This window comes from Podarcis erhardii (assembly GCF_964252035.2).
Source record: "Podarcis erhardii genome assembly, chromosome: 3".
In the NCBI taxonomy this organism is placed as follows: Eukaryota; Metazoa; Chordata; class Lepidosauria; order Squamata; family Lacertidae; genus Podarcis; species Podarcis erhardii.
The window spans coordinates 124,645,976-124,657,815 of NC_138507.1; the positions used below are offsets into that span (position 1 = coordinate 124,645,976).

At 59.5% G+C, this 11,840-nt stretch overlaps 1 protein-coding gene across 1 annotated transcript; it reads right to left on the reverse strand.

The window, feature by feature from the left end:
* Positions 1-1,385: 1,385 nt before the first annotated feature.
* LOC309337854 (uridine-cytidine kinase-like 1) lies at positions 1,386-11,600 on the reverse strand. Its single transcript, XM_081854788.1, has 15 exons — positions 11,508-11,600; positions 11,176-11,369; positions 10,383-10,489; positions 10,128-10,298; positions 8,616-8,687; positions 8,215-8,404; positions 6,943-7,004; positions 6,538-6,554; positions 4,746-4,844; positions 3,941-4,034; positions 3,630-3,692; positions 3,279-3,401; positions 3,074-3,181; positions 2,526-2,682; positions 1,386-2,051 (listed from the first exon to the last, which is right to left on the reverse strand). Exons 1-15 carry the CDS (start codon positions 11,570-11,572, stop codon positions 1,975-1,977), a joined length of 1,599 nt encoding a protein of 532 aa, XP_081710914.1. The 5' UTR covers positions 11,573-11,600; the 3' UTR covers positions 1,386-1,974.
* Between the last annotated feature and the right edge of the window lie 240 nt (positions 11,601-11,840).

An 11,840-nucleotide genomic window follows, 5' to 3' on the forward strand; every position in this document is an offset into this window, starting at 1 on the left:
TGCATTATGTCATTTTAAAAATTGAGCACCTTGAACTGGGCCTTGAAATGAAACAGGTTCCGAGCTCTGCAGGGGACCCCAGGCAGGAATCTTCCGAGTTGTCTTCAAGGGCAGCCCCAACACATTGAAGTAGTCGCCTGGAGGTTTCCCTCTGCCATCGCCGGACATTCACTTCCACCCATTTGCCCAATCCTTCTTTAATGCGGGGGGGGGGGGAGCCTGAGGTTACTGGACTCCCATCAGACCACCTGCTCAGTCCTCAGGGGCAGTGGGAGTCTAGCACCACCAGGGGGATTATAATATAATAAAAGGTATTTTCCCATTGTGGGTTTTGGTACACAGGTGTCTGCCCACTTGTGTGCAATCAACTTGTGCACAGCTGCATATATGAACATACCAGTGTACCGGAAGAAGCAAAGATCACCAGTGTTGAAGCAATGATTCTTCAACATCAGCTTCGTTGGACTGGTCATGTTGTGCGGATGCCTGATGATTGTCTTCCAAAGCAACTACTCTATTCTGAACTTAAAAATGGAAAGTGTAATGCTGGTGGTCAACAAAAGAGGTTTAAAGACTCTCTCAAGGCAAATAATGTAGTATAAAGACCAACAACTGGGAAACACTGGCCATCGAGCGCTCCAGTTGGAGAACAGCCTTGACCAAAGGTGTCGTGCGCTTTGAAGATGCTCAAACTTAGGACGAAAGGAAGAAACGTGCTAAGTGGAAGGCACGCTTGGCAATCCCTCACTGTGGTCAACTCCCGCCCGGAAACCCATGTCCCCACTGTGGAAGGACGTGTGGATCCAGAATTGGCCTCCACAGTCACTTACGGACTCCTTGTTAAAACCGTGCTTATCGAATACAATCTTACTCGGCTACGAGTGATCGCCAAAGAAGAAGAAGATATGCACGGCACTGGGAAATCACTAAATAATATAATCCATACCCAGAAATGGAGGGAGAGAGCTAGAAAGTCTTCTTGGCTCTTGAGGAGACCCTCCCCAGAGTCTGAAGGGGATTTCAGTGGGGGCAGAGAAGAGTCCAGCCAGCCCCAGAGCCTCAGTTCGAGCTGTGGATAATTTTGGTACTGTGTATCCTTGGAGAGAGCAGCAGAGAGAGCATTTAAAGGGTGTCCCCCCCCCTTGTATTATTATATGGTATCACATCATACTATACAGGAGTCGATTGTTTTGTTATATGGTCTTCTAAATGGGAAGTCTGTCATTCAAGCTGAGAGTGGCGCCTTGAACATGCTGTGCTGAAGGAAGTGACCCCCTTTGCCATCTGCCCAGCCGGGGCAAATCTGAAGAAGCCCAGAGCCCCCCACCCCCCCAGTGTGTTCCCCTCTACAGAACCCCCTTCCCCCAAGTGAAAAAAGGGAGGAGCAGGAGCCACTCTTGGTCTTTATTATCACGTAAAAAAGCAAAGGCGGCAGATTCGTACAGTACTTGGAGAAAGAGGTCCAGAAGGCAGACAGGCTGGCCTTAGGCGAAGGACAGGGGGAGAGGAGGACCCCCCAGGCCTCTGGAGTGCAGGTCCACCTGCCTGCGGAGGCATGAGAAAGGGAGGGGGCGGCTGGCACCATGGCCCGCTGGCTCCGAGGGCAAGAGGCGGCCAGGGACGTTTCCTGCACAGCCCGGCTGGCCCTGAGCCCCGGCAGCACAGGGGGAGTCGCGGGGGGGGGGGTCCCAAGGACAGGACGTAGCAGGGGGTCCCTTCGAGCTGGGAGCGTCCCTGCCAAGGAGCGCAGCGGACCTCACTGCAGCCACTTTAGCCCCGGGTGGGCCAGCAGCCAGAGCACTGGCGAGGAAAAAAGGACCCCAATAAATATGGAGATGGAGGGCAGTGGCGGCGGCAGCACTCTCCCCTCCCCGGGAGAAAGGCATGCAGTCACAGCAGCGCCCCCAAGGTCTGGCGGCGCAGGGGGTCCAGCTCCCTCCACGCCCCCCAGCCCTGTCGACAAGCGAGGCCAGCTCAGCAGTCCATGCAGTCTCCCTCGTACCAGGAGGGCTGGGCGCTGTCGGTGCCAAAGTATCTGTCGCCGAAGTTCCCTGCGGAAAGGCAAGCCGCAGGGGTCACAGAGGCAGGTGAGGGAGGAGAACGTCAGCAGAGGCTGCTGGATCAGGCCCAAGGGGGGCATCGAGCCCAGCCTCTTGTTCTCACCAAACGCCCCCAAAGAACCCAGGAATCTAGATGTGGAGGTTCCATGAGAACGTAAGAAAAGTCTGCTGCTGGGATCAGGCCAGTCCAACATCCTGTTCTTACAGCAGCCGACCAGACACCCGTTATGGGAGCAAACCAGCCAGCAGGATCCAAGCACAAGAGTTCTGTCCCCTCCCAGCCCACAAGGGATCTGGCAACACCGCCCATCAGGGAACCGTAGAACTCCCTCCGGGGGCAGCGGCTCCTTTCTCCGACAGGGAACAGAGCCCCCCACCTTGAGCTGGTTCTGCCGCTCCACAGGAAGTGGGGGCCGCTCAGGAGCAGTGATGCCCCTGCCCACCCTCAGCAGAGCTCCTGCTCACCAATGCCTGGAATGATGTGGAACTCCTCGCTGACCCTCTTGTCCACGGCTGTGGTGATGATGCGCACCCGGGGGAAGGCGTAGGCGACCGAGTGGACCCCCATCTCGGCCATCAGCAGGGAGAGCAGGAAGATCCGGTCCTCCTGGACGTCGTGGTCCTGAGGCAGAGAGACACTCAGATGAAAGGGACCCCCAGGGGTCCTCTAGACCTGCTGCCTCCAGTGCACAGATGGCAGACATCACTTGGAGGGCGTTGCCAGCAGCCAAGCGGGCCCCAAACTGCGTCTGGCACACACTGCTTTCCACAGGCACACCTCCAAACTTCCTCCTGCCATGGTCTTTTGTGAGATTCCTGCATGGCAGGGGGCTGGACTAGATGACTCAAGGGGGCCCCTGCCAACTCTGATTCTCTGCTGGCAATCATAACCCTCTTCCGGTCGCCTGCCTGCCCTCCCCCAACAACACCGGCAAACAAGGCCTGCTTGTTCCTGGGCCCTGAGCAGCTCCCCCCTGCCCCCCACTCCCCTTCGCCAGGGTCTCCCCACACACCAGCAGCACTCGGATGGCCATCATGGCTGCTGCCCCTGTGGAGACCGTGCTGTCCATCAGGATGACGTAGTCCTCGCTGATCTCCTTGGGAAGCCGGAGGTAGTGCAGCTGAAAGAGAAGGGGGGGGATGGGGCACAGGTCAGTCTTAGCCATGGGGAGAGGCGGCCCCTGCCCTCCCTCCCGCCAGCCCCCTCCCCTTCGCTACCTCTGGCTCCCCCGTGTTGTGGTTGGTCTGGATGAGGATCTTGCCCAGACGAATGTCTTTGCAGACGGCCGTCAGAGCCTGCTCCATCGTCTCTCCCGCCCGCAGGATGGAGACACCTGTGATCTGGGAGAGGAGGAAGCAGAGGAACTCGTCTCTGGCGGCCCTCAGCACCCGGCACAGGATTGCCCCTGCCCTACGTCCAATGGGGAGAAGCCCACAGCTCAACAGCGCAAGAGCTCAGGCCCAAGACCCAGCAGCTCCTGCAGAGAGGCCCTGCGCATTGGCTGCCGGCCAGAGTCATCTCCCACCCAGCAGAGCCTGAGACCCTTCCGTGCGCGGAGCGTGACTCACCCGCTGCCGATGGAACCGCTTCCCCTCGTAGACCGTCCCCTGCGGCGTCTCGACCGTCACCGGCTGCAAAAGGCCACGGAAGACAAGGGTGGGTGGGAGGCAGGAGAGCCCGGCAGGCTCTTGGGCTTTGCCCGCGAGGGGGAGCTGCCAACCAGCCAGCCAACCATCGTGCCCCCCCGGGAGTGAATGTGCTGCCTCCAGGGGCTCCTGTGGCATGCTGAATCCCAGAACTGGAAGTGGACGGGTCCCCCCCCCAAGGGCCATGTAGTCCACCCCTGCCATGCAACGAAGGGACCAGGAGGCGCACGCACCCTGAGGGGCAGGAAGGAGAGGGCATGCTCAATCAGCAGGCGCATGAGGCGCTTGGAGTAGAAGATGAACTCGTCCCGGGTGGTCTCCTTGTTCCTGAGGGGGAAAGCAGAGGTAGGGCGGTGGGGGGAGAAGGCAGGATTGGCACAGCGTCAGAATCAGAGAACTGTAAGCTTCCCTAAAAAGTGCCCATCTTACGGCAGGATCTGCAGCCAAATCACAAGCTGCGTGACAGCTGGATAGTCCCAGACAGGGGTCTCTATGGGGGCATCTCCTTGAAACCTTTCTGGCAGGAAGGGCAACCATAGAAACAATCTCCACTTCTTCCTGTCACTACACACCCTTTTTCCTACCTGGGATTTCTCTGCTCTCCTCCAGAAAGCAATCTCCAGTTGGATCTGGATATTTGTAGCGTCTAAGGATTATTGCCTGCCTGGTTTTCGTCACTGTAATGTTGAACCCTGGCAAGACTATGACGTGAGTAAACCTTGTATTTTCTTACTTAGTCTGAGTGACTCCTTTTTGTTAAGAGGGAGAAGATAACCCAAGTCTGCCTAAAACATCCTTGGATATCATAGTTGTTCTAAAAAGTTATGCAAGCATGTCCTAATAGTTTTCAGAGGCGGATAGATAGTGGTTTTCAATTCTACTCTAATAGGTATTTGTGTTCATTACTTGATAGAAGATCCTCTCCTACTCACCCACCCCCCACAGCCAACCTCTGCTTCAAAAACCCCATCAAAGGAGGAAGGGCCGATTCCCCCGCCCCCCAACCCAGCCCCCTCAGACCTTGCCACCCCACCGTACCTGATGATGGTGTGCATCCCGCGGACCTGGGGGGTGCTGTCCAGGACACTGAGGGTCTTTGGCAAGGGCTGTCCCTGGTGGGCCGAGGCCAAGGCTGCTCTGTGCAGGAGGAGGAGGAAGTTGAGAGCTCGCCAGCAAGGGGTCGGCTGGCTGGCTACAGGACAGGGGCAGCTGCTCCCCATGCACTTCAGCCTCGCCTGGCTCACATCCCTCAATGCCCTGACCCGGGGGGGGGGGAGAGTGGGGCCACCCCAATGTGCCTCAAAGAAACCCCCCTTACTGGTCCCACTCTAGAGAATTCTTGGATAATCCCCCTGCCACTGGAAGTCCAAGTTCCCAGCCCCTCCACCCCATGCCAGCGCTAGAATTTCTCCAGGCGCATTTTGCACCTGGCTCTTGGCTGCTTGCGACCGAGTGAAGATGCCCCGGCACCAGGATGCCGCCTGACAGCACCACTGCCTGGAGGTGCCTGCCTGGGGACTGTTTTCACACTCTAGCAACACATCCTGCAGAATTCTACCAGCTATATTTTATCTGCACAATGAGAATGAATTTCAGGAACCAAAGACATATTGAAAAATACAACTTTCAAGCCGCCTGGTCCCCAAATGGCAACTAGACGTTCAGTTTTGGCAAGCGCAACGTTAGTTCACGGAGCCTTTTGGCGCCAAGCAGGCAAAGGGGGCTGCCCTCGTCTCCCAGCAGGGAGGGGGCTCCTTGCCACACTGCACTACTCTGCCAGAGGGGGAAGGCTCCCGCTTGCCCCCCATCCCTGGGGTCCTCGCCCAGAAGAGTCAGGCGCACTTTGTCCCTCGTCCTCTCCCCCAGCTCCGCTCTGCCCTGCCCCTCCTCTCCCCCCACCCCACCCCACTGAAAACCCAGCACAAGAGACAGGGGAGGGGCGGGAGGCGCAGCGGGGAAGAGCCAAAGGAGACCAAGGGTCCTCACATATGCCAGCGCAGCTTCCTCTGGTGAAGACGCCCAGGCCCAGCAGGGAGGGAAGGAAGAGAGACAGACAGACAGACAGACAGGGTGTTAGGGAGGAGGGCAACGAGGGCAGCGGCTTCCTGCCAGGAGGGGGAGAGGAGGAGGAGGAGTGCCCCACCGGACCCAGGCGGGCGAGGGGGCAGCTGACATCTCCCCCTGCACCCCACTGCAGTAAGGCCCAGAGCAGCTCCTCCCCCTCTCTCCTCCCTCCAGCAGCCAGGAAGGACAAGGCAAGGCAGGGGAGAAGGTTGTTCAGGCGGCTGCAGGTCGCTTTGGGTTGCTCTGGGCGAGATAAAGCAACTAACAAATTTAGCCAACAAACAGGTAATCGGACGTAGAATCTAGCCCAGTCCCCTGCAATGCAGGGTCCACACAGACGCTGCCACCCAGCAAGCAGCGTTCAAAAAGCAGGGAGGTGGTTTGGCAAAGCAGAAGCGCCCCAAAGAGGGCTGGAGCTCCCCCAGGAATGCAGAGGGGAAGCCTATCAGCAGCCCCACCAAAGACAAGCAGGTGGAGGGGACTTGCCAGAGGTGGCACCCCAACCCAGCATGCTCCCCGAGGGAACCAGCCAGAAAGGCCTGGCAGCACAACGCAGCCCCAGTAAGTGGTGGGTCTAGCCCCCTCCCCAGACAACCTGACCCCCTCCTTGCCTTCTCCCCCCCCCCCCCGGCTGCAGGGCCCAGCCCTCCCCCCTGCTCCCTCGCTGGCTGGCTTGCTGAGTGGCTGGGAAAGCACCAGGAAGGGGTTTTTTTTGGGGGGGGGAGGCGAGGGTCCAAGCTCTGCTCCTTCAGGGCCGCCATCATACCTGACCGTGATTTCGCGCTGAGTGGTGGTAGGAGTGGCCCACGGCGGGAGGCAGCAGAGTCATTACGGGGGGGGGGCGGGGGGAGGTGGAGAGAAACACAGAACAGCCGTCACTTCACACCCCCAGCTCTGCCCCCCCCAGGCTTCCCACCTCCCAGGCCCAGTCACTGGGGGGCAGCCCAGGGCGGGACTGAGCCTCGTTCAAGGGGCACCTGCCCAGGGTCCGGGGCCAGGCCGAGACCGGAGGGTCACCCAGTGAGGAGGGCAGGACAGACCGAGATGCCCAGAAGCGGGTGATGAGAAGAAGGAAGAGTGACCGCATGGGGCTGTGGACCACCCTGCAGCAGTGGGGACAGGTCCCCATGCCCCCCCATGCTGCCCCAAAGGCCCCCCCCGACCTCCTCACCTTCTCCAGCTGGCTGTGCACATGCTGGACTATCAGATCCAGAGCCACAAAGTTCTCCCCACCTGGAGAAACAGCAAAGGGGAGGAGAGGAGCCTGTCAGGAAGGCTTTGGCACACTTGCTCCAACAAGGCTGGGAGGGCAGAGTGGGCGCTCTGGCACTTCCTCCTCTGGGAAGCCGAACGCCAGGAGAGCCAAGGCAGATAAAAGAAAAGGACTCCTTCCCACAGGGCAGAGTTAGGCTATGGAACTCCCTTCCACAGGAGGCAGCAATGGCCACCAACCTAGAGAGCTTTAAAAGAGGAGAGGCCCTGGGCACCAGCTTAGACCATGCTTCCAAGTGGTGTGAAGCAATGGAGAAATGACTTGGGTGGGAAAGGGGAGAGAGGTTGGCTCCTTTGCCCACGTGGCATCTTGGCCCGGCCCCTTCTCCTTCCTGGGATACCAGGACATCATGAGTTCCTGCTTCCACAATCCCAAGATGCTTTGCAGACGGGCTCCTAAATATTCTGAAAAGCCTACAGTGACCTTCTGGCCCCCGCTGGCCACACCAGAGGGTCCTGCCCAGTACATGAACCAATTCTGTTTGGCTCAGATATTAGATCAATCCTTGGTGAAGCTCCCAGAGATTTTTCAGGTCTCCTATGATTGGGGGCGGGGGGGGGTGGTTTTGTAAAGTATTGCAGTACCCAACTGGCAGATACTTTATATAATGCAGTTGAGAGCTCTCTCTTTTACAGCATAGTTATCTCCACACTGCAGGTACAGAGAGTGGGCCTGGGGCTCATCCCGCCCGGCATTCTGTTCTCCCAGGGGCCAGACATAGGCCTTTGAGATGCCCACACACAGGAGGCAAGAGTGACCCCCCCCAAAAAAACAGGATCTCCAGCCAAAGTGTATTTAGGGGCAGGGGGTCTCTGTTCCACAGCCAACTCATCTAGGTGCCACCGAGAGCCTGACCTGGCCCCCATGCCTTTGCCTGATCCACATTTAGAGCCACCCCAGTTGGAGGCCTCAACACACCTTGCAGAAACCTAGCAGAGGCTTAATTCTGAATTCCACCTTCAAGGTCTGAGACTCCCGTGCAAAGAACCAAGAGTGGGAAGGAGTGCAGCAGCCAGCCTGAACACAGAGGGAGGGGGTCCAGGGGAGAAAGATCCTGCCCACCCAGCACCTCCCCCCTTCCAGAGGAATCTCCCAGCGCCCCCCAACACCCTCCGGACACAGGAAACAGAGCCGCCTCCTGCGCAGACCCCGTGGGCCTCCCCTCCTCACCTCGCGGCACCACAATGTCCGCCGCCTGCATGGTGGGCTCAATGTACTGCTCAAAGGCTGGCTTCACAAACTTGCTGTACTGCTTGATGACGCCGGCCACTTCTCGCCCGCGCTCCATGATGTCCCTCTTCAGGCGCCGCACCAGCCGAATGTCCGAGTCGGTGTCCACAAACACCTTCATGTCCAGGAGCTGCAGGAGTCACGAGGAAGAGGGCGGGAGGCTCAGGCCTCTGTGGGGAGGCCTCCCCCTCTGACCAGCCCAAATGTGGGTCCTGGGGAGGCAGCCTCCTGCAAGGGGCTCCCACAAACGAGACTCGTTTGGGATGCAAACGCCAGAAGAGACCCCGACCCAGCTCCTCTCTCGCCACAGGGCCTGCCTGGAACACCCCCCCTTTCCATACCTGTAAGAGCTCCTTATTGGCAAAGGCCAGGATCCCTTCAAACACAATCACATTGGCCCCATAGATGGTTTTCTGCAGAGGGAGGAGGAAGGATGCATCAGACCAACCGGGGAGCACCCAGCACCCATAAGAACCTCAGAAGAGCCTGCTGGATCTGACCAAATGGGGGCCCCTCGACTGCAGCATCCTGTTCTCATAGTGACAACAGATGCCTGGGGGAAACCCACAAGCAGCCTATGGCCCCCCCCTCTGTGAATTTGTCCCACCCTCTTTTTCAAGCCACCCAGGAGATGGTCAGCTAGCTTCTTCCAGGCTAGAAGGCAACCTCTCCCTCCCAAGAGAGCCCAGACTCAGTCCCACCAGCCTGCCTCCTGGGCCTAGCCGTCCCACATACGTCTGGGTCCCAGAGGTGCAAAGAGCCCCCACAGGGAAAGTCTCACATGGGAGTGTGCACATTCCCTCACCCCTGCAGACACAGACACAAAAAGAGTTGCTGCACCATCCTCGGGGAGATATTCCTTGAAAGGGGTGGGCAGCCTCTGCTACTGATTTCAAAACAAAAGCGGCTCTGCATCCTTGACAGATCCGTCCTCTGATCTCAAACCCCCACCGCTCACCCACCCCCAGAAGATATCCCTACAACACCAACAGACAAGGCCTGTTCTGTGTTCTCTTCAGGGATCTCAGGGTGCTGAGCATTTACCCTCCCGCTGAGAACTCAATAATAGGCTGTCCATCCAACCAAAAAATGCAACATTCTGCACACCGGAATCTCCTCTTCTACCAGTTTAACACACACACCTCCAGCTCCAGCCAGGATCTACGGACACCCACACTCCTTTGGGAAGGACCACAATGAACTATAATTCACCACAGCCACTTTGATTTTATCATCGTATTTTGACTTTAGTCATATGTCACCTTGGAAGGATTTGTATCCTCAAAGACAGGAAATAAATAAATTACCATAGATCACTGAAAGAAGAGAGGAGCAATGCCAGGATGACGCTCACACATAGAGGAGTCTTCCCGGAGGCTGTAGCCCAGAAGAAGAGCTCCCTTCCTCACCCTGAGTGGCTTCAGAAGCAACACAAAGTCTGGGAATTCAGAGCAGCGTTTTGTAGCTGGGCCCAAGCCGGGCTGCAGCAGTGGCCTGTTGTCTCTTTCACAGGCTGACAGAGGCAGACGGGGGACACAGCTGTAAGGAAGCAGAGCAGCAGGAAGGCAGCAGCGCACCTTGGCAGCGCCTCGGGGACACCACCCACCTGCAGAGCTGTCTTTTGGTTCAAAACAGCCCTGACTGCAGAAACGCTACTTCTGCTCCCTGCTTCCCCTTGCAAATTGACTTCAGATTCAGGTAAACGCAAGCAAACTGTGCCACTCCTTGCAGCTGTGGAATACAGCGCAGTCCCTTTGTGGCTCCCGCCCAGCCTCACGGACAGCTCCTTGGGGCTTTGAGGGAATGACACAGCAAAGGCCTCAGTTCCCTCTTCCCAGTCTCGCCCCACATACCCACTCCTTGCTCCGGCTGTGCGTGGTGAAGTCGTAGACGGGCACTTTGACACTTTTGCCCTCCTTTAGCTTCCGTAAGACGCTGATCAGCAGGTCAAAGTCAAAGGCATCGGGGTGGTCAAAGTTGTACTCGTTGCAGGCAGCCAGCTGCTGCTGGTCCTTGTTCAGCACCTGGGAGAGCGCAGGGGAGGGAGGGGCAGATCAGAGAGGCAGAGGGGACCCCCCCATCAGATCTGGGCCGGAGACCCCACCCACCTTGTAGAAGCTGTCCATGGAGAGCAGCACCACCCAAGGCACATCCAAGGCTTCGATGATCTTGTTGGCCACCGTAGTCTTGCCCGAGGCACTTCCACCACACAAGCCTGAGAGAGAGGGAGGACCGTGAGGCAACTCATCCCCAAGATACCGGGACCCTTCAGCCGAGGGGCCCAGCTGCAGAGGGCAAGCCAAGAGGCTGCGGTGGGAGGCAAGGTCCAGGGAGGGGAGGGGAAATGATCCAAGGCCAGCTCTTCTGCGGCACAAGAGCCACATCTCAGACCATGGCAAGAAGGAGAGAGCTGCACCCACAGAATCACAGAACTGTAGTGTTAGAAGGACCCCCAAGGGTCATCTAGCCCATCCCTCTGCAATGCAGGAGGCCCCTTTCCCACCCAAGGAAAGGGCACTCTGAAGTCATCTCTGCCACTCTGCCTGCCAGGAAGCAATCGGGTGACTCAGCAGGCAAGAGGGAGCCAAGGGAGGGGGAAGACCCCTGAAAAGCGCTCCCCCTCCCCCCCCACCTTGCAGGCAAATGCAGGAAGCGCTGGGTGGGGTCCCCCCTCCCTCCAGCCTCTCCCCCGCCTGCACCGGGCCTTGTCCCCCTCCTTGTCCTCAGGCGGCCCCCCCAAGCCCCCCTCCCCCTGCAGAAGGCGCCCCCGCCACAGACGGCGCCCCGAAGCCCAGCAGCTGCTGCAATGGCGAGGGCGGCCCGAAGAGCGGACGGCCCCTCCTGCCGTCTCCGTGGGCGCCGGGCGCCTGGGTCCCCCCCCCCGCCCGCCCGCCCGCTCACCGATGACGAAGGCCTCCTTGAAGGGGGTGCCGGTCTCGTTGTACCAGGGCGGGCGGCCGGCCGTGTAGATGGTGCGCTTGCTGGTCCGCAGCAGCGGCGGCTCCGTCTTGGACTGGCTCGTGGTCCGTTTCCGCGGCGAGAGCGAGGGCGTCAGCGGCGGGCGGCACCCCAGGCTGTCCAGGGCGGGGGCTCCGCTGCGCCGGGAAGGAGAAGGGCGCCTCTGAGCACGGGCAGAGCGCCCTGGGCCCCTCGGGGAAGGGGAGGCCGGCCGGCCTGCCTGCCTGCCGCCCGCCCGCCCCTCGCCCGCCCCGCCCGCCCCTCGCCCGCCTCACCTGCTGCCTCGCCGCCCTCCCGCCCGAGCCGCCCCCGCCGCACACGCCGCCTCCTCAGCCGCCATCTTGGCCGCCTGGCGCCGCTCTTCCAGCGCCGGCAGCCGCAAAGCCTGCCGGGAGGCGCGCAGGGCGACGTGGCGAACGTCATCGGCGGCGCCCGCTCTTCCTCCCTCCGCGAAACTACCATTCCCGTCAGGCACCGCGCGCACGGAGAGAACAGAGGCGAGACAGGGAGAGCAGCCCTCGCGCGGGCGAATGGGGCCATTCCGGGCTCCCGTCGGGGCTGGTGGGCGGAGGGCTGGAGAGGGGAGTGTGGCCTACTGGTTAGACTGC

What these genes read in the sequence shown, in the direction of transcription:
- LOC309337854 (XM_081854788.1), bottom strand. Translation starts at nt 11,572, where the DNA reads ATGGCGGCTGAGGAGGCGGCGTGTGCGGCGGGGGCGGCTCGGGCGGGA. An exon ending in AGCGGTTCCATCGGCAGCGG is followed by an intron (nt 3,402 to 3,629) that starts GTGAGTCACGCT and finishes CTCCTCTCCCAG; the next exon opens with ATCACAGGTGTCTCCATCCT. An exon ending in CCACATCATTCCAGGCATTG is followed by an intron (nt 2,052 to 2,525) that starts GTGAGCAGGAGC and finishes GCCTTTCCGCAG; the next exon opens with GGAACTTCGGCGACAGATAC.